Source organism: Brassica oleracea, chromosome C3 (assembly GCF_000695525.1).
Source record: "Brassica oleracea var. oleracea cultivar TO1000 chromosome C3, BOL, whole genome shotgun sequence".
Taxonomy (NCBI): domain Eukaryota; kingdom Viridiplantae; phylum Streptophyta; class Magnoliopsida; order Brassicales; family Brassicaceae; genus Brassica; species Brassica oleracea.
Window position 1 is genome coordinate 57,883,974 of NC_027750.1, and position 26,630 is coordinate 57,910,603.

The 26,630-nt window shown below is 35.5% G+C and overlaps 6 protein-coding genes and 1 non-coding gene across 9 annotated transcripts; 3 read left to right on the forward strand and 4 right to left on the reverse strand.

The window, feature by feature from the left end:
- The first annotated feature begins 3,817 nt into the window (after nucleotides 1-3,817).
- LOC106328716 (protein STRUBBELIG-RECEPTOR FAMILY 8) lies at nucleotides 3,818-7,525 on the forward strand. Of its 3 annotated transcripts, none has more exons than XM_013767211.1 (12): nucleotides 3,818-4,126; nucleotides 4,349-4,481; nucleotides 4,599-4,673; nucleotides 4,763-4,828; nucleotides 4,919-4,990; nucleotides 5,072-5,143; nucleotides 5,214-5,285; nucleotides 5,377-5,442; nucleotides 5,518-5,583; nucleotides 5,673-6,728; nucleotides 6,827-6,983; nucleotides 7,064-7,525. In XM_013767211.1, exons 1-12 carry the CDS (start codon nucleotides 4,027-4,029, stop codon nucleotides 7,214-7,216), a joined length of 2,088 nt encoding a protein of 695 aa, XP_013622665.1. In that variant the 5' UTR covers nucleotides 3,818-4,026; the 3' UTR covers nucleotides 7,217-7,525. The 3 variants fall into 3 exon arrangements, with proteins under 3 accessions (XP_013622665.1, XP_013622666.1, XP_013622667.1); XM_013767212.1 differs by having other exon boundaries at nucleotides 4,602-4,673; XM_013767213.1 differs by lacking the exon at nucleotides 4,599-4,673.
- A 591-nt stretch (nucleotides 7,526-8,116) lies between these two features.
- On the reverse strand, nucleotides 8,117-10,495 carry LOC106331383 (protein polybromo-1-like). The gene is made up of 5 exons (XM_013769725.1): nucleotides 10,183-10,495; nucleotides 9,321-9,663; nucleotides 9,161-9,229; nucleotides 8,930-9,068; nucleotides 8,117-8,440 (listed from the first exon to the last, which is right to left on the reverse strand). The coding sequence occupies exons 1-5, from the start codon at nucleotides 10,277-10,279 to the stop codon at nucleotides 8,414-8,416; spliced, it is 675 nt and encodes a 224-aa protein (XP_013625179.1). The 5' UTR covers nucleotides 10,280-10,495; the 3' UTR covers nucleotides 8,117-8,413.
- Nucleotides 10,496-16,597: 6,102 nt separating this feature from the next.
- Nucleotides 16,598-18,117, reverse strand: LOC106329247 (iron-sulfur cluster assembly protein 1-like). Its single transcript, XM_013767875.1, has 3 exons — nucleotides 17,751-18,117; nucleotides 17,271-17,327; nucleotides 16,598-16,959 (listed from the first exon to the last, which is right to left on the reverse strand). Exons 1-3 carry the CDS (start codon nucleotides 18,044-18,046, stop codon nucleotides 16,818-16,820), a joined length of 495 nt encoding a protein of 164 aa, XP_013623329.1. The 5' UTR covers nucleotides 18,047-18,117; the 3' UTR covers nucleotides 16,598-16,817.
- A 1,182-nt stretch (nucleotides 18,118-19,299) lies between these two features.
- TRNAY-GUA lies at nucleotides 19,300-19,385 on the reverse strand. The gene is given in 2 exon segments: nucleotides 19,300-19,335; nucleotides 19,349-19,385. It is a non-coding gene; the product is annotated as a tRNA-Tyr (tRNA).
- A 517-nt stretch (nucleotides 19,386-19,902) lies between these two features.
- On the forward strand, nucleotides 19,903-21,806 carry LOC106331951 (short-chain dehydrogenase/reductase SDRA-like). Its single transcript, XM_013770394.1, has 6 exons — nucleotides 19,903-20,257; nucleotides 20,430-20,546; nucleotides 20,635-20,772; nucleotides 20,955-21,080; nucleotides 21,215-21,316; nucleotides 21,419-21,806. The coding sequence occupies exons 1-6, from the start codon at nucleotides 20,114-20,116 to the stop codon at nucleotides 21,566-21,568; spliced, it is 777 nt and encodes a 258-aa protein (XP_013625848.1). The 5' UTR covers nucleotides 19,903-20,113; the 3' UTR covers nucleotides 21,569-21,806.
- A 657-nt stretch (nucleotides 21,807-22,463) lies between these two features.
- LOC106334299 (putative F-box protein At1g53360) lies at nucleotides 22,464-23,672 on the reverse strand. The gene has a single exon (XM_013772607.1). It carries the CDS (start codon nucleotides 23,667-23,669, stop codon nucleotides 22,464-22,466), a length of 1,206 nt encoding a protein of 401 aa, XP_013628061.1. The 5' UTR covers nucleotides 23,670-23,672.
- A 1,709-nt stretch (nucleotides 23,673-25,381) lies between these two features.
- LOC106331052 (glutathione S-transferase T3-like) lies at nucleotides 25,382-26,318 on the forward strand. The gene is made up of 2 exons (XM_013769407.1): nucleotides 25,382-26,107; nucleotides 26,220-26,318. Exons 1-2 carry the CDS (start codon nucleotides 25,382-25,384, stop codon nucleotides 26,316-26,318), a joined length of 825 nt encoding a protein of 274 aa, XP_013624861.1.
- Nucleotides 26,319-26,630: the final 312 nt, after the last annotated feature.

Sequence of the window (26,630 nt, forward strand, 5' to 3'; positions counted from 1 at the left end):
TTGGCGTATGGTGGTGGGGCTGATACCGTTGACGAATATGTCCGACTAGGTGAAACCACAGCTAGAAAATGTTTGCACCATTTTACCAACGCAATCATCCACTTGTTTGGTGATGAATACCTTAGATATCCTACTCCGGAGGATCTGCAAAGACTACTATATATTGGGGAACAACGTGGATTTCCAGGAATGGTTGGAAGCATCGACTGTATGCATTGGGAGTGGAAGAATTGCCCTGCCGCTTGGAAAGAAATGTATTCACAAGGAACCGGAAAACCAACAATTGTGCTGGAGGCGGTTGCTGATTACGACCTCTGGATATGGCACGCGTTTTTTGGAGCACCAGGTACTATGAACGATCTTAATATTCTTGATTGATCACCTGTTTTTGATGACGTTATTAACGGAATAGCACCACATGTCAACTTCTATGTTAATGGTCATCCATACTATTTGGCCTATTATCTCACTGATGGGATTTATCCTGACTGGGCGACTTTTATTCAATCTATCCATCTACCACAAAGTGAGAAACATTCATTATTTTCTAAAACCCAAGAAGCTGTTAGGAAAGATGTTGAACGTGCCTTTGGAGTCCTGCAAGCTAGATTTCCAGTCGTCAGAAATCCATCTAATTTATGGGATAAACACAAAATAGGAAATATTATGAGAGCATGTATCATCCTCCATAATATGATTGTCGAGGATGAACGGGCAGAAAGGACACAATATGTGGTTCCTGGATTTGACGAAAGTAAAGAGCAAAAATTTTCCGTCAATATGCTTTCGCCACTCGGTAATACAATAGATCGTCGAACAAATGTTCGCAATAGACAAGCCCATCGTAATTTAAAAAATGATTTGATTGAAAATAAATGGACTAAATTTGGGCATCTTTCAAATAACATGTAATTTATAAGTTTTTTTGAATTTAATAAAATGTTTGTTGTAATTTTTTTTCTTTCAATTTAATGTTAAACTTTTCTTTTATGTTTTATTTAAAATGTATCTTTTATATCTAATCCTACATTAAAAAAAATATTATAAAATATGTTAAGGACTTTTTTTGTCCTACCAATAATCAACAAAGTTAAAAAAATCTTTATGCATTTGTCCCTAACTAAAAAATAATACTACTTTATTTTAAGGACAAAATTAAGTAGAACCAATAATGTTGCCCTGAGTCAGAAGATCTAAGAAGTCTCAATTGCGTATACCTGTCAACAAGATTATTTATAAGGAACCTGTGGCACGTGCCACACCTGCTGTAGGCTTGGGTCCGCCCCTGCGTGTAATGTGAATTTAATTTAGCTTGCTACATATACAATTGTTTGACATGACTGGCTTAACGACTCATCATCTAATTAATTTATACATGTGAATATACATCTGAAGTCTTGCATCAAAACATAGCAACACTTTGTATTACTAGTATTTTATTTGCTCGATTATGACAGAAATTACGTTATTTTAATATATATATACGTTGAAAGAATCGAAACAAGATCACGGGATTTCATTCCATAGAATAGAATAAAGTCTCCATCGAGATAATCTTGATATCCGTGGGATCCCAGTCGGTAAGCCCAGACTAATCCCCACGAGGCCTTCCATCTGGACACGCACGGTTATAGACGGAAAGGTGGCCAAGACGACTCAAACCCAGGGCGAACACTCCAGCTGGAGTTCCTTTACCACTAGACCAAAAGCTCTTAGTTATAATCTTAATTCTTCCAAAGACATACAAAAGATAAACAAGAACTGTTTCTTTAGTTTATACTATCTAATTAATCGTTGGGGACTTAAAAAAAAATCTATAAATGTGACAAATAAAATAAAACTACACTAGAATATGAAACTCATATATGTTTTACTGTGTCCAACGAAATTAATATATTGGCAAGATCGTTTTTTTTTAAGAATGTTAAATTAATTCAACAAAAAAAAAACTTTTTACAACTAGTGTTGCTTTTCTTTGAAAGTGAAATCAAAACCAAACCTAGCTTTACATCTGAACATTAGATCGGATGTTACATTATTATACAACTCTATCCTTCAAATTCAAACTTCAATATAAAATTTAACAAACATATAAAACGTATAATGAAATTATCAATAAAAATGGAAAAGTTATTTCCATTAACTAATCATTGATGTTCGTTCTTCTTCGCTGACAAGAACAGCTGAACAGGTTTATAAGCTAGTAGCCAGATTGGATCCACACATATGATTTCACTTTCAGCTTTAAATATAAATCCTTTTATCTCTATATATTTACTCATTGTGAATTAAAATATTACAAAATATATCTTGAGAGAGGAGTTATATTTTTCATAAGAGTACAAAAAATAATATAACACGAGAACATGCCAAAAGGTAACACAATATTCGTGTTTTCATGAGTGGACAATACTTTTCACTCTCTGCATTCTATTATTAGTCGTTTTCTGGAAACTATCCCACGTTTCTTTGTAAAATATATATGTCGTTTTCATTTCTGTTGCCATTATAGCACTCTTTATCCTCTTTAAAAAATAATAATTCTGATTCAAATATAGTTTGATCCTGTTATCTTTAACCTTTACGCTTAACATTTTCAGTTAAAGTAACATTTCTTAGTTTTTATCATGGATTTTACACCTAAGAGTTAGTTGTGTATATTCTGTCAGTATTAAATTTATAATTTGTACAAATCCATTTAGTTCTTACCATCGACCATTAAGATATGATATATAGGATAATAGGAAAAAGAAACGCATGCACAATGTCAAAAAAGATTTATTTATTTATCCTGGTCGTATAATGTCTTTGATTGGTTGGTAACCGAATACGATTTGGTAATGAAAACATAAATGGTATTCAAACTTCGAAAATACTCAGTTACAAAAAAAAAAAAAAAAAAAAAAAAAACTTCGAAAATACTGCATAATGAGAGACAGCGATAGGTACCAAACAAATGGTGACCAAACGTGTGGAATTAACTCGTTAACGTGGTCGAACAGAAACATAAAAGTGTAGTATAAGAAAGGCGTGGGCACAGGTAGAGAGAGATTAAGAAAGAGCTTTGGAGAAAGCCAACTAAACATGAGAGTGAAAGGCAAATAGAGCCCATAAAGAACGCGAGTCAAATGTTTGCTAGCTTTTTTTATTCCCCAAAATTAAACTTTTTCATTTTTAAAACGCTTAATGAAGTTAATTCTTCCAAAATGTTATATAGTATGTGGACAAAAAAATATAAAGAAAATTCCAAACTCACACCGACACAAACACCAGTCAATAGTCAGATACTATCAATCATCAACAGCTCAAGAACTTCAGCAACAGTTTCATCTCAATCATTCATTGATTTTTATATACTGTAATACCTTTTTGACATCTACCGTACTCCCTCTGTTTAATACCTTTTTGACATCTACGGTACTCCCTCTGTTTTTAAAAAATGTATATTCTAGACTTTTCACATATATTAAGAAAACTCATTAAATATGCATTGTTTTTTGTGAATAACAATTTTTCGTAATTTTCAACCAATAAAAATTCAATAAACACCATTAATTTTTTTAAAACTTACAATTTTTCATAAAATCATACATTGAAAAGGTAAAAAATGTATCTTTTTGAAACAAATTTTTTTTCCATAACATACCTCTTTTAGGAACGGAGGGAGTAATACTTAGTGTCAAAAACAAGAGAACACTTATATACAATCATCATTAAATCTTGCCTAATAAAGTCTTAAACTAAGTTTTATCAAATTAATATGAACCTCAATTAAAAAAATAATAATAACTTCTCTCTCTTCATTAATTCAACGAAGCTAGGAATCTCCTTCTCTATCTCTCTCTCTCTCTCTCTCTCTCTCTAGTCACTACATATACCTTTCTTTAATTGCGACGCTTTTAACTACCCACTGTAACTATTCTTCTTCTTCTTCTTCTCTGTCACTCTCTTTACTTTTGCTTTCCCCTTTTATAGCTTTCATGGCAACGTTTCTCTGCAATGTAATGTGATCACCACCGACACTCAATGGCTACCGGAGATAGAGCTATGTTCCCTGTTTTGCTTCTAATCTTCTCTGCGATCTCTGGATTCTCGGTTGTGCACTGTGTTACTGATCCATCTGATGGTAAAGTACTGATCTTTATGACTTTTGTGACTTTATCTTTTCTTTCTTTTAGCCTCATTGTGATCGTCTCTTTAGAGATCTTTATGATTTGAGACCTGAGATTTTCTGGGTTTCTTTGTTTATTCCTGAAAGTGGATGACTTTAGATTAAGTTGTAAACTTGAAGAAAGATCCTTGATTGGGGTATGAGTTGTTTGTTCTCTTCTCATTGGTGTTATTGCAGTTCAAGCCCTTCAGGTTTTGTATACTTCACTGAATAGTCCTTCACAGCTAACCAATTGGAAGAATGGAGGTAGTGATCCATGTGGAGAGTCATGGAAAGGGATTACTTGTGATCGCTCAGCAGTTGTCTCTATGTAAAAGAAACCACCCTTTTTTTTTTTTTTTTTTTTTTCTTTTCACTTTTGGCATTGGTTGATGATGATGATTCTCGAGTGTCTTGCAATGTTCTTGTTTTCCCTTGTGGGTTTTAGCAGAGACATATCGGATTCAGGAGTCTCTGGCACTCTTGGATACTTGCTCTCAGACCTTATGTCACTCAGAAAATTGTACTGTCTTTTTGTTTTTGTTTGTGTGATCTTTGTTCTGTCACGAGGATTTGATTCAGTAACTTCAGCCCTCTTTCACTTTGATACAGGGATGTTAGTGGAAACAGCATCCATGACACACTTCCATATCAGTTGCCACCGAATCTCACAAGCTTGTAACGCTGTGTTTGCTTAGCTATGTTCTTTATAGTATTTAGTCTCAGTGTTCAGTTTCAAACTAACAGCTGAAAGTAAATGCAATGCAGAAACTTGGCGAGAAACAACTTAAGTGGTAACCTTCCATACTCCATATCTGCTATGGCTTCTCTTACTTACATGTGAGTTTGACTTTTTAAATTGTGAGGCTTAGCATAATTAGTCTTCTTGTATATTAACGTTTTGAAATTGTTGTTTTCTAGGAATGTAAGTGGTAATTCACTTTCAATGTCGATAGGAGATATCTTTGCTGATCATAACTCACTTTCAACCTTGTAAGATCTCTTTATGATAATGATATCTCTGGTTCCAGTCGGCCATTGATCTTGTTGTTGCTTTGTTCAGGGATCTTTCTCACAACAACTTCAGTGGCGATCTTCCGAGTTCTGTGAGTACAGTGTCAAAACTTTCCGTTCTGTGAGTGTTTTAAAACTTCCTTTGTTGCAACAAGAATAAAAAAGTGCAAAAAAGAGATTCATAATTATGATGATATCTTCATTCTTGACAGCTATGTTCAGAACAATGAGTTGACAGGTACCATTGATGTACTCTCCGGTTTGCCTTTGACAACTCTGTAAGTTTTTCAATTTTAGATAGACAAAAGCAACGAATGTGTCGTCTCCCCATCCTTATATGTTTTCTTTGGCAGAAATGTTGCAAACAATCATTTCAATGGATCCATACCTAAAGAGCTCACCTCTATCAAGACCTTACTGTAAGTTCTCAATAACAATCTGTTTACTTCTTTACTTTGGAGTACTCTTTCCGTTTTTTTTTATGCCTTCACATTCCAATATGTAACAGCTATGATGGTAACTCCTTTGATAATGCCCCTGCATCTCCTCAACCAGAAAGACCTGACAAAAAAGGGAAACCTTCTGGTTCTAAGAAACCCAAAACCAGCCCTAAAGCTAAAGGAAAGGGTTTGTCTGGTGGAGTAGTCTCTGGTATAGTCTTCGGTTCTCTGTTTGTTGCTGGTATCATAGCACTTGTTCTTTACCTATGCCTTCATAAGAAGAGAAAGAAAGTTGGAGGAAGCACAAAAAGAGCTTCTCAAAGAAGTCTACCACTTAGTGGAACAACCCAAGTGCAAGAGCAGACGGTTAAAGACTTGAAGTCTTCGCCTGCAGAGAAAGTAACGGTCGACCGGGTAATGAAGAACGGGTCTATAAGCAGAATGAGATCTCCAATCACTGCTTCACCATACACCGTCTCCTCTCTCCAAGTAGCAACAAACAGCTTTAGCCAAGAAAACATCATCGGTGAAGGATCTCTAGGCCGTGTCTACAGAGCAGAGTTCCCCAATGGAAAGGTAATGGCGATCAAGAAGATTGATAACGCAGCGCTTTCGTTACAAGAAGAAGATAATTTCCTAGAAGCTGTTTCCAACATGTCGAGATTGAGGCATCCGAACATTGTTCCCTTGGCTGGATACTGCACCGAGCACGGCCAACGTCTTCTGGTCTATGAGTACGTTGGCAACGGGAATCTAGACGATATGCTTCACTTGAATGATGATAGAAGCATGAACTTGACTTGGAACGCGCGTGTTAAAGTGGCGCTTGGGACTGCTAAAGCTCTGGAGTACTTGCATGAGGTTTGCTTGCCTTCAGTTGTACATAGGAACTTCAAGTCAGCGAATATATTGCTAGATGAAGAGCTAAACCCTCACTTATCAGACTGTGGGTTAGCTGCTTTGAATCCTAACACTGAGAGACGGGTTTCGACTCAAATGGTGGGTTCATTTGGATACAGCTCTCCAGAGTTTGCATTGTCTGGGATCTATACTGTTAAAAGTGATGTGTACACTTTTGGAGTAGTCATGCTTGCGCTCTTAACTGGTCGGAAGCCTCTTGACAGGTTCTATATTTTTTCCTCTTTTTTTTTAATCTAATGTCAACCCACAAAAAGAGCCATTGATTCAGTTTTCTTTTGCTTTGTGTGTGTGTGTTTGGTAGCTCGAGGACGAGAGCAGAGCAATCATTAGTGAGATGGGCGACACCGCAGCTTCACGATATAGATGCTTTGTCTAAAATGGTTGATCCTTCTCTTAATGGCATGTATCCAGCTAAGTCACTGTCTCGTTTTGCGGATATCATTGCTCTTTGTATTCAGGTAACTTAATACCATCTCTAAGAAAATGAAATTGTTTTGGTGAAGTAACCATCTTCTTCTCTTTTTGTTGTTAATTGTAGCCGGAGCCAGAGTTCAGGCCTCCAATGTCAGAGGTGGTGCAACAGCTGGTGAGGTTGGTTCAACGAGCAAGTGTAGTCAAACGAAGATCTAGTGATGACAATGGATTTTCTTACAGGACACCTGAACATGAGCACATGGATTTCTCATTCTGAGTAATAAATAAACAACAAACTTCTTTTTTTGTTCATTGGAAGCTAAAAAGAAGCTCCAAAATTGAAGAGGGAGACAGTTTTGTGCAATTACATGAAGGACTCTGAACCAAAGGACGTGACAAAGAGGTAAAGAATGCACATCTTGGTTCAGACCAAAAAGTATGAAACTTTGTTTGGGAGTGAGGATAAAATTAGAGTACATAAGAGTTTCTGTATCATGTTTTGTTCATCTGTTTTATTCTTTCTTTTTGTCCAAAAAACAATCAATCAATCAATCTGAGACTTTCTTTTGCAGTGTTCTCTCTCTTTTTTTTTTTCTGTAAAGTTGAATAATTTAAACCCCTGTTCTAAAACTCGGCCGCCTATGCGTTACGCGTTACTTTTCCACCCCAATTTATGCCAAATCGGATATCCGATTTTTTTCCGCCTAGACCGCCTAAATGACCGCCTAGCCGCCTAAATGACCGCCTAGCCGCCTAGACGGCCGCCTAATCTATTTTTTTATTTATTTTTTATTTTATTTTTATTTTATTTTTTTTATTTTTAATAATATTTTTATTTATTTATTTGATCTAAAATTTTATAAATATCATTTATATTCATAATTTTGATGAAAATTACACTATATTAAGTTTATATATTCTATTTGTGTGTTTTATACAATCTTAAACATGAAAATGTATTAATGTTATACACAATTAAAGATTAACATGTTTTATAACATAGTAAACCATCTAAAAATTCCGCCCCGCATAATTTCCGATTAATCCCCGATTTTCTATTTAGTCGCTAGGCCCAACCCGACCACCCGACTAGCGCCTAGCGCGTTCCCGAACAGGGATTTAAACGAAAACGTTTCAAGATATGCTAACATGATAGTCATGATGATGGTTAATGTTGAGGAGATCCAAAGACAATATGTTTCAAAATATGCTAACATGTTCTTCTGTTCTCATCAGACACAAAACAACAGACCACAATAAACATACCTAAAGTAAACTTGAGACCCCACGGAAAAAGTCTATACAACTCATCATCTCTCCACTTTTTCTCATTTGTCTTAGTTTTGGAACGCACATCACAACCACGACGACACACACAAGATAATCCTAACTTAACTAAAAATATGCACCAAGGAGCTTCCAAGTTATATAACTTGCCATACCCTGTCGCTTTCACCCCATGAAAACCTAGCGATTATCTTTTCCTGCGCTTTGCTTCCACCTGAAGACAACAATGACATTGTTAACATCATCAGCCACACGACTTTGAGCCCAAAACAGAAAGAAGAAAGAAACGTAGTTTTCCTGTAAATGCCAAACATTTCAGAAGCTGATAATTGTAACAATCAAGGAGATTTCTAGTTTCGTTATCTATAGTATACTCAAGTTCTTGGAAGTAAAAGCATAACAAAATGGATCACTGATAACCTTAATAGACATATTGTGTTGAAGTTAGAACTTGGGCAACATTAAGCAAAGATCAAATCTAGACCAAGAACCAAGAATTGTATCTTTCTGGTCATTTCACACTCAGCAAAAACACCATCAAGCCAGTGCATATTTTTGGTTTTGTAACTTTTCTCTGAGGCTAGTGTTATTAAAACTAATAGAACATCTATACATGCAATGACTAAACGGAGGCAGAGGCTAGTGTTATTAAAACTAATAGAACATCTATGCATGCAATGACTAAAGAGAGATACAAACGAACCTTGACATCATCAGCTGGAGATGCAGTAAACCCGTTCTGTGATTTCTTGACATCGTCATCAGAACTGCATTCAGCACATGCGAAGTGATCAAGCAGCTTTGCTTCTTCTGTCGTCATGCCAACACATGCAGGATGATACCTACACCCATCAAAAATTGCAACTCTTACCATCACTAACAAAGGATACCAACAACAGAAGCTAATAAAAGAGACACAAATATCAACATTTACCAGTCTTTGCAGCCGTCACATTGCACCATGAGATCGTCTGGATTATAAGGCATTTCACATTTGCAGTACCTTCACCACCAAAAATATATATAAGTCATGGAAACTTATGGTTATAACTTATAAGTAGACATGTTACTGAACTGATTACTCATCTACTTACACAGCAACACGGTCAGGGGTGAACGCGCCAGTAGCAGCCTTGTACTCGAACCTACAATAATAATCCTCCGCCCCAACGTTTTCAAGCCTAGTGTAGCTTTTGAAGGTGTGAACGATGCATTTCCCCTCAATGGTGTGTGCGCTTTGAACGTCGAAATGGTCAGACAAGAAAAGCTCTTTAGCTCCATGGAACTGTCTCCTACCACCAAGAGACTCCTCAGGGCGGTAATACCACCGACAGTGCACCTTCACATTGTTCCTGGCATCCGCTTCGATCTTCTCAACACGGGCCACGTACGGTGGCTTGCCAGCATCAGAGGGACGCATCAACACATAATCTCCAGCTGCAGAAAACAACCTCGAAGATTACTAGATAGATAACATATCTAACTCGCATTGTAGAGTCTACACAGAGTATAACAAGCACCATAAGAAGCTTCCAACAATTTTTTTTCAAAAAATCAATTATTAGTTGTAAATAGTAAGTGTACATTCACTCTTCTTCACCTAGTAACAAGCACAGAGCAGGGTTAATAAGTAAATGCAAGATCTTTCCCGTATAAAAACACAAACTTTGCATCAATGTATCAAACCAAACAAAAGTATAGTCCGTGTTTTATAGTTAACTCAATTTTTACATAAAAAAAGTTACTAAATTTACATAAAAGAAGCCCAAACCAAAACAATTCTCCATTTTGAAAAAAAAGAGAGCAACCAAAGATCACATTTTGCTCAATTGCATAGCACAAACACTTATCTACTAATGAAACGACGGTGAATCTAAAGCTATCAAACATATCTAAAAGACTCCATATACTCAACGCTAAGTTGCCCCAAGTGTACAACTTTACAAGTGAGGCTACCTCTCACAACTTTGTTGGTGCCTTTGATGGTATACGTGTCGAGCTCCTTCCTCCCAGTTTTGATTTTTGAGGGGACACCAGGTCGAGTTTTCGCCATGGGAGCTAGGGCTAATGCTAAGCTGGAATAAAGGTAGGTTTTTTTGTTTGTCTCTGTACCTTTGAAATGTACAGAGAGATTGATGGGTTATGAAAGATCTAGGATGTGTATATCGATGGCAAGAAGAAGATCAAGTTTCAGAGTAAATCTGGAACCCTAGATTCTCTCTAGGTGAAGAAGATGAGAGTCCTTTGCAATTTGAGAGGTTTAGCTCTTGTCAAGGGCAATTTATTATTTTTTGTCATTTTCTTTTTAGTTATTTTCACTATTTATCTTTTATTAACTAATTTTGGGCATTGTGTTTCTTTTTTCTTTGTTCGAGTTTAGTACTGATCCGAGATTAATTAAATATTTATTTTAGATTTTTTACTATATATAAATGTTATTTTCTTGTGTTGGGTGAATCAGGACAAAGATTTTGAATAGTCTAGTTAATACTCCATCCGTTCGTAATAAGTCTTGTCGTAAAAAAAATATTTTCGTTACAAAATAAGTGTCGTTTTCGATTTTCATTTCAAAATTTATTAATTTTATTCAGCAATTTATTTTTTATTGGATGAAATATGGTTAGGTTTATAGATAATTGTGTTTTTATATAGAAAACTAGGATGGACGGGATATAATTTACTTGTGATCTAGATTTTAATTTTTTGTACGATTTTGTGATTTGTGTTTTAGGTTTGTATTTGTAAGAAATATGTATTAAAATGATTGTTTTTTTGTAGAAAATTTTAAGTGATGAAAGATATTATGTACAATAATTTTAAGAGAATTTTTTTTTTGTATTTTCTTGATTTTTAATTAGAGAATAATAAATTTCATATTTATCTTTATTTTCATTCAAAAGATCAAAATCATATCATAGGGGTTCGTCCTGGCAACCATAGAAAGAAAGTTTTCAGATATGAGCTTAAGGTTTTCTCTAATCACCTCCATTTCACGATTTAACTGATCTGATAAAGTTGTGATGTAATTTATTCCAGTTTAATATTGTTGAACCGGTTTACTCTAGTATAAAGAGTAACTGTTGTAACAAACTTCGGTAACGGAAACACTTTTTTGAATGATTTCGATCAAGTAATATGGTATTAGAGTTTTTGGTGTGTTTGCCTAGTAGATGATTTCCACATAAAGAGTTTTATATTTATGTAGCATGTATAAGTGATCCGTTTTGCTATAGTATTTCTGAAATGTTAGGTTTGAAATATTTCTATTGGAGCGTTTCTCACCTACATTTCGAGTAGGCCTGTTAGTGGTCTATATCGGGTATCAATATGATCCTTGAACAATATATATGTAGTATGACAATTGTTAGTTATTTCTGCTTAATCTTGGTTCAATTTCAGGTTCAAATATCAATCTAGTTCGTTCGTATGTGTATACAAATGATCAACTAAGCAAGAAATCAAAATGCAAACGAGATTGTTCACCCGGACTTCGTTTTCTACTGTCCGGGGAGGGATCAGTACCTTCAAGCTTCACTAGAATCAATACAGAGCTTCGTCAACGTTTATACAACAAGATCTCGATACTCCGAAAGAGTCTCGTGCTGTTACCTCATAAATATACCACAAATAATCGGATCCTCGGCTAGATCAACGCCGTAGACACTTCTAGTGAAGCTTGAGGTAGTCTCATGTTGAAGTAGCTACCGGTAAAGCTCTCTCTCTCTCTCTCTCTCTCTCTCTCTCTCTCTCTCTCTCTCTCTCTCTCTCTCTCTCTCTCTCTCTCTCTCTCTCTCTCTCTCTCTCTCTCTCTCTCTCTCTCTCTCTCTCTCTCTCTCTCTCTCTCTCTCTCTCTCTCTCTCTCTCTCTCTCTCTCTCTCTCTCTCTCTCTCTCTCTCTCTCTCGATTCTCTCCGTTGAAGCTGTCGTCTCTTACTACTCTATTTTGCAGATAATGATCGGGATAATGACGATGATGGCCGTTACGGCCGTTATAAGTTCATGCTGACTCAGCAAACCCGTGTGGGCTTAAGTGATGAGACAGCCCAGTTCTAACACGAGCTTCTGCTGAAGAATGTGATGTGGCCCACTTCTGAAGGCCCAGTTTTAGAAGTCCAGAAGACCAAAGCCCACAACTCTCCACCTCTTTGGTTTTCGGACATACCGAGGAAACCCTAAGAACTGTCTAGTTCCTCCTCTCTCCTCACCGCATCCTTGCTCTGTGTTCTCTATTAGACGAGAAACACTTATCGCCGAGATCCTTCATCTCTCTCGATCTCCCTTCTTCAACTTAGCTCTCCACCTCCACAAAATCATCCGGTAAGCTTTCTTCTCCAGTTCTTACCTTCTAGTCTCTAATCTTGACTCATAAAGTCGTGACTTCGAGACTCCTTCTGAGACTAATGTCTCATCTTGTTGTATTGCATGTTCTTGGTTGAAGCTTTTCAACCCGAGGCGCTCACTCTCTTCAGCTACACTGTATATCACACATGTACTGATCTTTTTTCGATTTTACTTTGTTTCCTAAACACACATACTTCTTTCATTTTATTAAGGAACTTCAAACAACTACTGACCACAAATCTCCTTGTTTGTCACTTAGACTACATATACTTCTCTGTCAATTTCTCACCAGCTCTGAGCATCGAAGACGGCCATCAGACTCTCAGATACTCCACCTGAAACTTTGTTCTATAGAGAACCCGAATCTTCCACTCAAGACTCTACTTCGAACCTTTTACTTTGAGGTCCATTTTATTATATGCTTAATATAATTGTTTAATTTCTTTTAATAAGATAAAATTAAACAAAAAAAAGATGCAAAGATTGTTATCAAATATATGTATTATTCATCTATCTTATTAAAGTAGAAGTACTTTAAGCTTTTGCTTGGCAACTTAGATAGTAGTTAAAAAAATAGTGTTGTTTGGAAACATGAATAACAGTAAGTTAGAGAAAAAAGTATTGGGCTATGCTATTAAAGAAATTGGAAATCCATTACATTATATTAAAAAGTAATGGGTTTATGTTACTTGATATACATATTCAAATCAAAAAAATAATTTAAAATTGATTTATATCAAAAATTCATTCAAAAATATACATATATTCAAATTTTGATTTTTACTAACATATTTTCCAATAACCATTATAAAAAAATGTTTTCAATATATATAAGAAAAATACAATATAAAGCTCAATTTCAAACACCAACTTAAATTATGGTTTTTATATTTCACATTGAAATTTAAAAATATAATATATGTGATTATTTATATGATTGTACGTATAAAATATTATTAATTATAAGATTACTTATTTGATGGTACATATAAAATACGATTAATTATATGATAAAACATATTTTTGTAACCTATGATGACACATATATGATATATAATAGTGATTAGGGGTGGGCGTTCGAGTTTGTTTCCGGATCTGTTTGGAATTTCATGTTCGGTGCAGATCTTTGAGAATTCGGTTCAGATTTGGATAACCAATTTAAATTATTTTAAAATTTTTAAATTTATTATATGCTTTAATTTTAAAAATATATATATAAGCAGTAGAATATATTACATATAAATTTGAAAAACATATGTCAGAGTACTTAACTTAACATATAAATTAGTTTGGTTTAAATATTTGGATAGAGAACTAATAATTAAGTATTTTTAGAGTTTTGAGTATATTTTAACTATTTTAGATATTTACGTTTGATTATTTGTATATAATTTCCTATGACGGTGTAATCTCCTATATAAGGAACCTTATGAATAAAGATACACTTTTCTATTATTTTATAACAAAAATCAATTAGTTATCAGTTTTATCTATACTGCCGATGGGTACCAATATATGCATGTCCATGTATTGAGTGTATGTACAAAGATTATTATACAAAAGAAATGTGTAGTTTGCTTGTATTTAAACGAACTTAAAAGTATTATATATATTCTGGATGTTTTTATATATATTAAATCTAGAAATAATTAATATATAAGTATATAAATCTATTTTGGATACCCAAAATACTTCGGTTCGGATCGGATTAGGTTTCAGTTCTTCAAATACCAAAATTTTGAATAATTCGGATATTTAATCAATTTCGGTTCGGATTTGGTACTACTTATTCGGATTGGGATCAGTTCGGTTCTTCGAATTCGAGTTTTGTGCACAACCTTAAATAAGGACATAAAAAATAAATAGCATCATTTTTTTTAAATACACCCGCGCGGGCGCGTTGGTCAAAATCTAGTAATCATTAATTGTCATATATATGTTAATCATATTATGTAATTCCGTAATTTTTATTGAATGAAAGAAAATATATTCTTTTGTACACTACAAATCAATCTGATAATTATTTTGATAAAAAAAAATATTTATATGAACCAATTTATTTTTCTAAGAATTTTAAGAATTATCTTCGTGATGATACGTGACTACAAAAACATGTTGTAGTGCTCTATGATTAATATATAAGAGATATAAAATAATTGCATAGATCATATCTCTATCTAATGTACAGGGTCAATGGAATGGAACGCCACCACAAGCAGTTTCACGGCTCTCCAATCCCTTATTGCTACTCACTTGGTGTTACTGTGGATTTAAAGATGAGGCGATTATGCTACGTAGACGTTGAGCGTTTTATGGAACCATAACTTATAAACAAGATTTTGAACTAAAACATAACTCAAACTTATGGAAATGCAACCGAGTTAAACTAACACTGATATATAGAGTAATTTGAACTACATGCAAGAGTACAATGAACAAAACCCTTTCTTAATGTATATATATTAAATAAATGAAAATAATAATCTCATACGAATATATTTTTCTTACAAAACAGTCTACTATTACAACACAAATCTGAATATTAATGAAAATCATGTAAATAGCATTTTCCGGTGTAAGCTCGTTTTTAAACTTTTTCACTATCTAAACTGGAAATATAAAAACGAATATGTTTTGACGATTCTTAGTGAAAACTCACTAACATATGAAAATTGTGTTTATGAAAATAAGTTATGAGAGTTTTATACATGAAAGTCGTGGATAAATGAATTTTTGCTGGTGTAAAATGAGAACAAAAGAGATGAAATTTGAATGATTAAACTTTAAAAGCTCCAAAATGGTTATTCATGATGTTTAGAGAAATTGATAACAATATCATTGTTGTAAATACGAAGAAATGTGTAGGGTGTTTATAATTTTTTATATTTTTGAAAAAAATAATATTATAATGACATTTTTGTAAATATTTGAAAACCTCAAGGATTATATGGAAAATTATGACAAAATATTGTTAACAGAAAATAGGATTTGTTGTATTTGCTTTCAATTCTTGAGTCATTTTGCAAAACCTCCTTATAAAAAATATGGCAATGGCATTATTTTTTTAAAGCAATATGATATTCCTTAAAATATTCATTTTGTAAAAATAGATAACTTTTAGAGATATGAAGCACACATTATTTGTAAAAAAAATTACAAATTTAAAAATATTATGAATGCTATAATATAAAACATGGTTATTTACATATGATCATTTATATATTAATTATAGTATCATGCATATACTATATTTTGAAAAAATCAAAAATGTAAATAGTATAAAGAACAATTTAACCATGAAAATAGAATTATAAGAATAAAATATCTTCTTACAATGCTAGCATATATAGATGATTTCTCATTTAAAACATTAGAAATATATAACACACAAACAAAATAAATAAATTTATTTATTTATTTTTATTAACTTGTTTATTATGTAAGTTTATAATATATTTTATCTAAGATGTAAATTATTTTGCTTTTATTTTTTTTTAATTATGGTAATTACCATTGCTTATTGTTTAATATTTGATTTCTATAATTGAATTTTGTGTTATAATTGTTTTTAGCCATATTATAATAAGATACGATTCATGTCATTATTTTCAATAGGCCATGTCAATATTTTTTACAAAATGATTGTGGAAAAGACACCTAAATAAATACTTAGAATCTCTAAAAAAACAATATACTAGTTCCATGTTTTGATAGTTAACGCTTCTTCCTCTATTTATTTTCTCTTTTTTCTTCCTCCATTTCTTTTCCTTTCATCCGTTCCAGTAGTCAAAACATAAAATCAATCTGTGTTAGGTTGAAATTCAGGACACGTGGAAAATTCATGTTCAGTGGCGGTTTCTAGCTCTGTTATTCCGAAACCACAAAAGCTTTCTGTCCGAACCTTTTACTTCCTAGTATACTATTCATTTCGAACCTGATTCTTTTAAGCGATCCAATTTCAATTCTTGAAAAGTCATTTTATCCGTAGAAATTACTTCAAAGAAGATCAAACTAGAAAGAAAAGATTATCCTACTGTTTAATAGATATAAATCTCCCCAAGAAAAAAAAAAGCCATTACAAAACATAAAACATCAAAAGGAAATCATTCTTCTCAGATGTTTTCTGTCCAACAGAGTTTATTCAAAATACTTCTTAAACTTCAACCTTATAGGTTGTACGTAATCCTCTTCTACACCACCCCTGTTTTCACCATCATATACACATTATGGTATAAACATGTGCAAAAGGAATCACGCCTGTGAGGTTTCTCCAGCACCGTTTGTCTTCAAACGCTTCTCCTTGTAGTCTTTCACAGCTGCCTTGATGGCGTCCTCCGCCAACATACTGCAATGGAGCTTCACTGGTGGGAGAGAAAGATGCTTTGCAATCTCACTAGCAAAATACATCACAGAACAAGGAAAAAGACACACTGAATTCAGAATCTCAGATATCGAGAACCCATGGCATAAATAATAAGGTTTAGTTATTCTCAGACAAAGAAGGCAAGCTGGAAAAACTTGTACATACTATCCAAGTAAACCAATATCATACCAACAGACAATCCAGTGACTGGTCATGTGAACAATTAAAGAGTGAACCAATTAGACACCACAAGTTCTAATGATAACTTCCTTCAAAAACGGAAATAGGAGGACAAGACTTCTATTGTCTTGTCCGACAAACAAACAAAGGGTACTACTTACGTGTTCTTGATGGTCAGGACTTCCTCCATAGCTTTGCCTTTCACCCATTCAGTGGCTGAAAACATTAAAGATCAATCAACATTACAAAACTGTCAGCCTCAAAATAGTATCAGACATGACAGATAAAGAGAGAGAGAGAGGGAGATGATAGATCAAGTTACAACCACGCACAAGGACCAGAAAACATAGAGCATCGATAAAGGAAAACACTTGACAAGAATCTTTGACAAGACACATTTCATTACATAAAATCCGACCAATATGTCGGTTCCAACAAATGCCTAATAGAACACCGCCTCCACAAGGACCAATCAATTTAGAAACCTAATTTTAAAAGAACCCATCAATTAGAAACCTCATTCATCAATAAAAGAAAAAATCAATCTCAAATCTAATTAATCAAGAACCGGTCAATCTGAAACACATTTCATCAACAACTGTAATCAGTATCTCAAATCCGCTAAAGATGGAAACCTAGCCACAGATGAAGAGGCGATAGCGGAGCCACAACCAAAGGTCTTGAACCGAGCATCAACGATCTGACCGGTCTTCTCATCGACCTTGATCTGAAGCTTCATCACATCACCGCACGCGGGAGCTCCGACGAGGCCCGTGCCGATGCTGGTATCGTTCTTATCGAAAGACCCGACGTTGCGGGGGTTGTCGTAGTGGTCGATGACGTTCTCGTGGTAGGATCGGGAGATACCAACGGACCACGGCGTCGATTGGCGTGACGTAAGGCCTAGAGCCTTCTTCGCAGCTTGCCTGAGCATCATCGTCGTCGATTAGGGTTTGAGAGAGGGGTTTGTTTCCGCGGATGTTGGAAAGATGAGATTGGAATTTTTAGGAGGGCCATTTCCTTTATGGGCTGCGAAGAAGTCGGTTCGGTTTAGATTAAGCGGGGACACGTGTACGGTTCTCTGATTTTCGCTTTTTAAATAGTTTATCTAACTTGAGACGCGAATTAGATTAGAGGTTTTCTTTTCAACAATTATTTTGTGCCTTTCGACCTCTCTGGTTTGAATAGCATCCAAAATTCAAAAAACTAAGGGCAGCCGATATCCATTTACAGGTTCTAGATCATAAATTTATCACTTTTTGGTTGCATATGTAAGAAATAAATAACTTTTAATTCAAAATAGAAATTAAGGCCACTAGGAAAGAAACACGTGATGACCAATGTTAAGAAGGACTTGTTTATGACCCGTCTTTCTCTCTTTCCACTTATTTATATTTTTTAATATTAATTTTTTGTTTGGATACTGGGTCAGAACCCTGCAATGAACATGGTCTAACCTACATAACTCGTTTAAGTATTTTTAGGTTTGGATCTTTTAATTTTTTTATTGTTTTGTCCGGACTTAATTAGAAATTACTATGACTAAATGATTTAAGTGAAAATAATTAATATTTTCATAAAAAATGCAGACTCGCAGGTTTGCAACTATGGATAACTCATAACAATCGCTATACAGTAAAAAAAACCTATTTCTAGCTTGGTTTGAGGACCCCTTGATCAAAGACGTTCCTCGAAGTGACTCAACTGAAAGGAGCAATCCTCTGGTGGCCTTACTTTGCTTTCAGATCAATAAACGAATCTAGTTTACGCTTGGACTCCTCAATTGATATAACTCAAATTGCATGTGTTAAGCTTTCAAATAGCTAGCTTTATCAAATGACTTCCTTTTTGGGAGAAGTAGGAATTGTTAGCCAAAAAAACCATTTTTATTTTTATTTTTATTTTTATTTTTATTTATTGTTGAAGTGGTGACTTTTTATTTTTAGGAGAATTGGTGAAATAACAAAAAAAATCAAAATTAGATTTTTAGAAAGTAGAGAGATAGAAAAAAGGAAGAAAGAGAATTGACGTGTTTTTTAACGTCTAATTAATTATACTATTACAACGCTGAGAATTGACGTTTTGGTTACTTATTTAATTTAAGTTTTTTTGTTAATTACTGGGTGCAATTTCTCTTTATTTTTCTGTTTTTCTTTTTTGAACGAAAAAAATAGGAAAAAGGAAAACTAGTCCGACCTGCCGGAATCGAACCAGCGACCTAAAGATTTGCTGTCACAGACTACAGTCTTCCGCTCTACCAACTGAGCTAAGGTCGGATGTTGGTTTTCAATTAAATACCTTTTCTATATGTTTTCCGAGTATGCAGCAATCAAAGAAACACCTAATTAACTTTGTCCTCCATCACCAAACACTCGAAGCCATATACAGTGTCTGGTGGTACATCTCTGTCTCAAACCAGATTGGTTACCTCATCAGTCCCGTAACGTCACTCTCTCCATCTCTCTCATGGCTTTACAGTAACACGATCTTCATCACCCTCTATTCATCTTATACCAAATCACATGTCATCTTCAGACTCTTTTGTCTCAATGACTTCGCTCGCTTCTTCATTATGCAATTTACATAGATGTAAATCCGCATTTTGTAATTTTCACAGTAGACAAACAATAATGATATGCCATCATATAATTAAAAAACAAAAGGAAATGATACGTAGCGAAGAATCTTTGGAAGTTGAAACTATAAAAAAATAATCATAAAGGATAAGATCATATAAATAATACAGTATTTCAAGAAAGAAAAAGTCATTTTATATTAACATATTTCAACAAATCTTCTTACAAAACTAATTAATTGTTACGATAAGCATGAAGAGTCGTAGCAGTCTTGACTACTAAAACACAGACCATTTCTGCATTCACACGCTGAAGAGATGTACTTGCATGTTCGTATGTAAGATGAATAGGAAGAAAATCTGTAAAGAGAGCGAGTGAAGAGATCCAGACGTGTGTACAAAGGAATCAAATCGAAAAAAAAAAACAAAATGGAGAAGAAGCAGAAGGTGGGGCCAAAAAGACTCCAAGGCAAAGTGGCGATCGTGACGGCATCGACGCAAGGGATAGGCTTCGGTATCGTTGAACGGCTCGGACTTGAAGGCGCTTCTGTCGTCGTCTCTTCTCGCAAACAGGTCCTCCTCCAACTCTCTGTCTCTCTACCTAAGAATCATCGAAAGTTTCAACCTTCTTCTAGGATTTGACTTTCTTGATGAATGTTTTTGTTTGCTTTGCATTAGTGAATCCAATTTAGAAGCTCTGCCTTGAATAAGTAATTTGTGTGTGTTTTTCAATTAAATTGTGCAGAAAAATGTGGATGAGGCAGTAGAGAAGCTTAAAGCTCAAGAGATTGATGCATTTGGAATCGTTTGTCATGTCTCTAATGCTCAACATCGCCTGAATCTTGTCCAAAAGACAATTCAAGTAAAGATGTCAAAACATTAACCTTTTTTATTTAATCTTTCATTTGTTGTTTTATTCTTAATCAGCTTTCCTTTGGCTTGAGTTTCAGAGATATGGGAAGAAGATAGATATTGTTGTATGTAATGCCGCTGTTAATCCATCTACTGACCCAATCTTATCCACCCAAGAATCTGCTCTTGACAAGCTTTGGGAAGTCAATGTCAAATCATCTATTCTTCTCCTCCAGGTAACACTGATCATTTTGCTTTAGCTGGTTCTTTGAAAAAGAAACCTTTTAGTTTTGTATGTGGTTTTGGTCAAGCTTTGAACAAGACAAGAAATTTTCTTATTTCCTGGAGACAATAACTCTGGTGTCTCCTGTGCTCAAAGTAACTTGACATTGCAATGGTTATTTCTTATCAAAACCAGGATATGGCTCCTCACTTACAGAAGGGTTCTTCGGTTATCTTCATAACCTCCATTGCTGCGTTTCAACCGCAAGTACCAACGGCAATGTATGGAGTTACCAAAACAGCTCTTCTCGGACTAACCAAGGTCTCAATGATTGTCTAAACCATAGATAGACCCCTAAAATATATATATATATATATATATATATATATAATCTTTTTTTCAAATGAATATGGGGTTCAACATGTCTCACTCACTAGTCCACTCTTCTTTTCAAGGCACTTGCTGCTGAGATGGGACCGGACACAAGAGTGAACGCTCTAGCGCCCGGTGTTGTGCCAACACACTTTGCCTCTTTCATCACCCGGAACTCTGAAGTGGTTTGTTTGTTAAATAAGCTGGCTTGCTGTGTTTGTGATCAAACAATGTTACAGTTTTCCACTTCTCATCCATGATTTTGATGTGTGTTTTTCATTTCACAGAGAAGAGCCAGTGAGGAGAAAACACTGCTCAACAGGCTGGGAACAACAGAGGACATGGCCGCTGCAACAGCTTTCTTGGCCTCTGATGATGCTGCTTACATCACCGGAGAAACTTTAGTGGTCGCCGGAGGAATGCCCTCCAGGCTCTGAATCAAAATCCCCCACTAGTAATAATTCATATTTCAATAAAACTTGCTGAGGGACAAGAAAACCTCACATTTGTTACTCTTGATCATGTGGAATGCTTTAATTTCTCATTCTGGATAGTAGTAAATGGAACATATCTTATCTACCAAAGATTACTTTCATGACAATGTACGGGATACAAGAACATACTCTCTTTGATAGAAACAATACATTCAAGAATCAATATACTACTTGATACCAATATTTTTATGACCAAGCCCATCTTCCCCTATGCTAAAAAAGTTTTTGATTGTATTCTTCCCGTCACTGCAGTTTCTTGTGGGGTTTACTGTTTCATATGCAGAACCAATCTTGTGGTCTCATGGAATTGATGACAAGACTGAACTCCAGCTCTTCCTTTACTTCAACAAGCTGGTGTTACTTGCGGAGTCATGAATCAAACAACGGATGCAGAGTTTTCCTTCTTCGTAAAAGCTTATCTTTGAACTTTTTTTAAAAGCTTTTTAGGGTTTGTCCAACTACTTCAGTTGTCTATTTTTCTTTTAGTTTAAATGGGTCTTAAGAAGATTGTGTAAGCTAGATTGAACATAAGGAAATCTGATCAATTATCAACACAATCTAAATGAAAATTTTACAGCAACAACCACCATACGTGTGGTTGATGGCATTGCTAAAACGTGTAATCCAGTCAAACAAGAATGGGCCTAGAGTGACAGAGAAGATAAAGATCTCGAGGAAGCAAATAGAGAAATAAAATGAGTAATAATAACGTAAGACAAAACTTAGAGAAAAGAAGAAAACATGCACGCAAAAAAAGTGGAAATCCAAACAACTTGAAGAAGAGAAATATAAAGTATCAACTATCAAGTAATGATATAGGAAAGCCTTATGAACACACTTACATAAACTCCACATTCTCTGCATAGTCTATTAATGTATCTATATATTTTTTCACCCTAGGCTCTTCAACTTCAAATCCCTCAATTTTGACTCTTGTAAAAGTCTTTCTCTCCATATTGTAGAAGACAACGCGGCACCAGCTGATTGGGAGGTACGAGTACGACGCGAATACAATTTCACCTGTACCAGTCATTCCAACAATCTTGGTATTCTCGACCATCTTTTCCTCGTAAGGAGACAATTCCAAGACATGCTTGAACCATTTATGATTCCTAGCATCTTCTAGAACCCACAACACAAATCTATTCTCATATCTATTCTCATATCTATTATACCTGTTACGATGTATACCTAATTTACCTTTGTAGTTGAAAAGTTCAAAACGCCTATCTTGTTCCATGACTTCATCTGTGTTTATAAAGCGGAACTTCTCAGACCTAACGTCGAAGCATACCATAACAGTAGATTTCCCGAACTCAGCTCCGAAATACAAAACACCATTTATACATATAGAACCATATGACATTCTACGGTTTCTCACAAAAAGGAATTTGAGTTCCACCTTTCTCCATAAAGGCTTTCGAGACTCTAGCGTCAAAACCAGATGAGTAGTTAGTCTTTCATCAAATGATGAAGAGGTCATACACAACACTTTGAACTGTTTTCCGACCGGATCATATCCTAAGCAAAACATTTTTGAAAACTCCTTGGGGTTGGGTAAGTCTTTTTCTTCTAGAAGAACTTTGGGCAAGGTTAGGAACTCTCCAGTGGCAGGGTTACAAATCACCGGCTCGTCCATGAGCAATGCCAATCCACAGAGTGGTTTAAATATATTAGCAAGAAGACGTTTTGGAAATGAACACGTTTGGTATGGGGTGGCTACAAGAGAAGAGTTATCATCTGGATTATGAGGCTGAGGTACAGAGTAGAAGAACAACTTGCCATTAAAGTTTATGGTGAAAAGGAGACGTGGACGAGTCAAAGACTTGGTCCAAAATAACTCAGTGAAATCAGAACGGCGAAGTACGGATGCCCAGTGTTTCGAAACACAACGAAACCTTGCTACAGACTTTCCCGTGACAAGAGAGAATATAATGATAAGTAGATCGTCTGGGATTTGTGGGACTGAGTATTCTCTTACCGATTTCGAACATTGTGCTTCAAATCTAGCTAATGTTAGATTCTCGGAGAACTGCTGTTCCATATTTTTCACCGCGGATGGATTATACAAACCCCTTCATAGCTTAAGACGAACGAAACCCTAGAGGCTTTAGCTTTCTTCTTTCCTTAATTTCGACTAGTTAACATACGCAAGAGCCAGAACTGGGCTGCATTAGAGCATGCGCATCGACGTATTTAGAAGGGGTCATGGGCTCGGTATCATATGGGCCGAAATTAAAAAAAAAGAAAAAATTGATTTAAATCGGTGATCCGGTTCATGGGAGTGAACCCGTATGATACGGGTTCATGGCACGTGTCGACGAAACAGTGGCCACGTGATATCGCGTCGAAGCGGAGAAAAAAGGGATTCGCGTGAGAGGAATCATTTTCTCTTCTCCTTTCGAAAACTAGGGTTTCTCGTTCTCGAAGGCGATTTCTCGTGCGACGCCGACTGTGGGTGATTTAGTGGTTCTAATCGACGTCGGACTCTCTCCCCGACGAGCTGAGGTCAGTATCGATAACTTTCACGGTTTGATTTAACAGATTTGGGCTCCAAAGCGTTGTCGGTGAATCTAAATCGATTTGGGGGTTTCGAGGGAGGGTTCAAAATTGATATGGGGGTTTTGATTTATTGTTTGAAATCTTCATGCGGGTTTGATTTAGGGTTTGTTTATGGGATTTGAGATCGATTTGGGGGTTTCTAGTTAGGGTTCTTAATCGAGTTTGTGTTTGCGATATACTGGTGATTTTGTTCTAATCATTTATGTTTCTGGTACAGATGGATCCCGCAGAAGAGATAAGAGAGACAAAAAGGCAAAAGGAGTACATCGATATGGTAGGATACGTGGCTGATTCCGAAAGTGGTATTCCGACGAGGTGTCCCTGTGGTGGGACAATCATTCACGAGGTTCGGGGGAAGGACGACTATGACACTCTTCCTGGGAAGCGTTTCTTCACCTGCAAAAAGTACGAGGTAAGCGGTTCTTCTCATTTCACTTATTTGGAATAATAATTTGATTTTCAAATGAGATTCTGATACGTGTTTTTGTTGTAAACAAGGCTGACGGGTTACATTATCGTCAGCCTTGGGTGATAGGTGTCGAGGAGCATATCGAACGTCTCAGTAAGCGTTTGGAGGAGGTTGAGATGGTGATCAAGTGGATGCCGGAGCTCACTAAACAAATTGAGAGACTGGAGGTAAAACCACTTATTTTTTTTTAATAATTTTGTCATATTGTTCTTCAGATTTTATTAAGTGACTAACACAATGTCATTGTTGTTTCCATGTCCAGGCAGAGGTTAAAGACCTAACTGTGCAGGTTGATAACCTCAATGGAGAGGTTTACAACCTCTCTGTGCAGGTGGCAGACTTGGAGAAGCTCTGCTTCGACTGAAAAAGAAAAGGTAACACTTAACTACACTGCTTAACTACACTGGTAGCTAGGTAGACGTATTGAATGGTCGAGTTTTAAAAAATTAACTACATTGGTAGCTAGGTAGACGTATTAGAGTACAATTGCCGGTTTGGTTGGTTGCGTAATGAATGGTCGACTTTAAAAAAAATGATTTGATGTTTATTGAATGCTATCTGTGTAGTACTTGTTGTGTAATTAACTATAATCAATGTTAGGTGGTTAGTGTATGTTTAATTTTCTTGTCCTTTCAAACACAATACTACTTTAAAAACATAAGCAATCCACGCAATCCACATCTGAAAACACAAACCAAATTTTTAAAACTTTAATCGAAAATCAAATGGATCCTTTTTCCCTTAACTCTCCCGGTTTTGTTAACCTCCTCACTTCCCAGAGTAGTCAACCAATAGATTTAGGGTGTTCAGAAGTTCCTAAACCTGCTGAAAGGCGAAAGTGGACAACGAAAGAAGATGTGGTGCTGATCAGTGCTTGGCTCAACACCAGCAAGGATCCAATCGTGAGTAATGAGCAAAAGGCAGGAGCTTTTTGGAAGCGAATAGAGGAGTATGTAAATGCTAGCCCTCTGCTTGTTGGCTCCGTTCCTAGGGAGTGGAGTCAATGTAAGCAGAGGTGGGGAAGGGTGAATGAGCAGGTGTGCAAGTTTGTGGGAAGTCATGAAGCCGCTTTGAAGGAGCAGGCGAGTGGACAAAACGAGAATGATGTCATGAAGGCTGCTCATAACATCTTCTTTAATGACTACCATGCGAAGTTCACACTGGAACATTGTTGGAGAGAGCTTAGGTTTGATCAAAAATGGAGATTACATTCTTTGTCGAGAGAGGGTGCAAAGGAGAAAAGGAAGGAACCTGCGGAGGAGGTGGCTGCGGAGGAAGATGTTAGGCCACCTGGTATTAAGGCTAGCAAAGCATCCAAACGAAAGAAGCACGGGAATGAAGCAGCGTTTGATCAGATTGAGAGCATATTAGCCGCGAAAAATCACATATCCAAACAGAAAATCCTTGACCGTTTGCTAGCAAAAAATGAAGATAAACTTTCTGCTCAAGAAGTGTGTTTAAAAAATAAACTAATCTCTGAAATGCTTTGATTTGGTGAGAGGCTACTTTGTTAATAAATTTTTGAGTAGGTTATTGGTTAATGTGAACTTTTGTTGCTTTAAGTATATTGATTATGATATATCTGAACCAAATGCTAACAGTATGTATTGCTTTGTAGGTCACGGGTTGCAGGTGGATGCGTGTGGAGGTGGATGCTTGTAAGATAGTCTCGGTTTCTGCTTGTAGGTGTAGGTAATGTCAGGTCACGGGTTGATGCTTGTAGGTGTAGGTTTGATTCATGGGAGAGTGTAGTATTTTATCTCATTCTACACTTGTTTTAGGTTCATCGGATTTTAAGGGTGTATGTACCCACATTTTCTCTTTTGTAACTCACGGGTGTATGTACCCGTGAAACTTGAATCACTTGTATGTTAAAAACTTGTCTCTCTATATATATGAACTCTAGTTCACTTAAAGTTCTGCATCAAAACTTGTCTCTCTATATATATGTAAAACTTGTCTCACAATACCATT

Excerpts from the sequence above, each read along its gene's own strand:
- LOC106328716 (XM_013767211.1), top strand. The coding sequence starts at position 4,027 with ATGGCTACCGGAGATAGAGCTATGTTCCCTGTTTTGCTTCTAATCTTC. Across the intron at positions 5,443-5,517 it reads GGTTTGCCTTTGACAACTCT|AAATGTTGCAAACAATCATT; the intron begins GTAAGTTTTTCA and ends TTTCTTTGGCAG. Across the intron at positions 6,984-7,063 it reads TCATTGCTCTTTGTATTCAG|CCGGAGCCAGAGTTCAGGCC; the intron begins GTAACTTAATAC and ends TGTTAATTGTAG.
- LOC106331951 (XM_013770394.1), top strand. The coding sequence starts at position 20,114 with ATGGAGAAGAAGCAGAAGGTGGGGCCAAAAAGACTCCAAGGCAAAGTG. Across the intron at positions 20,258-20,429 it reads TCGTCTCTTCTCGCAAACAG|AAAAATGTGGATGAGGCAGT; the intron begins GTCCTCCTCCAA and ends TAAATTGTGCAG. Across the intron at positions 20,547-20,634 it reads TTGTCCAAAAGACAATTCAA|AGATATGGGAAGAAGATAGA; the intron begins GTAAAGATGTCA and ends CTTGAGTTTCAG.
- LOC106331052 (XM_013769407.1), top strand. The coding sequence starts at position 25,382 with ATGGATCCTTTTTCCCTTAACTCTCCCGGTTTTGTTAACCTCCTCACT. Across the intron at positions 26,108-26,219 it reads ATAAACTTTCTGCTCAAGAA|TATATTGATTATGATATATC; the intron begins GTGTGTTTAAAA and ends TGTTGCTTTAAG.
- LOC106329247 (XM_013767875.1), bottom strand. The coding sequence starts at position 18,046 with ATGATGCTCAGGCAAGCTGCGAAGAAGGCTCTAGGCCTTACGTCACGC. Across the intron at positions 17,328-17,750 it reads GCTATCGCCTCTTCATCTGT|AGCCACTGAATGGGTGAAAG; the intron begins GGCTAGGTTTCC and ends TTTAATGTTTTC. Across the intron at positions 16,960-17,270 it reads GTCCTGACCATCAAGAACAC|TGAGATTGCAAAGCATCTTT; the intron begins GTAAGTAGTACC and ends GTATTTTGCTAG.
- LOC106331383 (XM_013769725.1), bottom strand. The coding sequence starts at position 10,279 with ATGGCGAAAACTCGACCTGGTGTCCCCTCAAAAATCAAAACTGGGAGG. Across the intron at positions 9,230-9,320 it reads ACCCCTGACCGTGTTGCTGT|GTACTGCAAATGTGAAATGC; the intron begins GTAAGTAGATGA and ends TTGGTGGTGAAG. Across the intron at positions 9,069-9,160 it reads TGTGACGGCTGCAAAGACTG|GTATCATCCTGCATGTGTTG; the intron begins GTAAATGTTGAT and ends TGATGGGTGTAG.
- LOC106334299 (XM_013772607.1), bottom strand. The coding sequence starts at position 23,669 with ATGGAACAGCAGTTCTCCGAGAATCTAACATTAGCTAGATTTGAAGCA.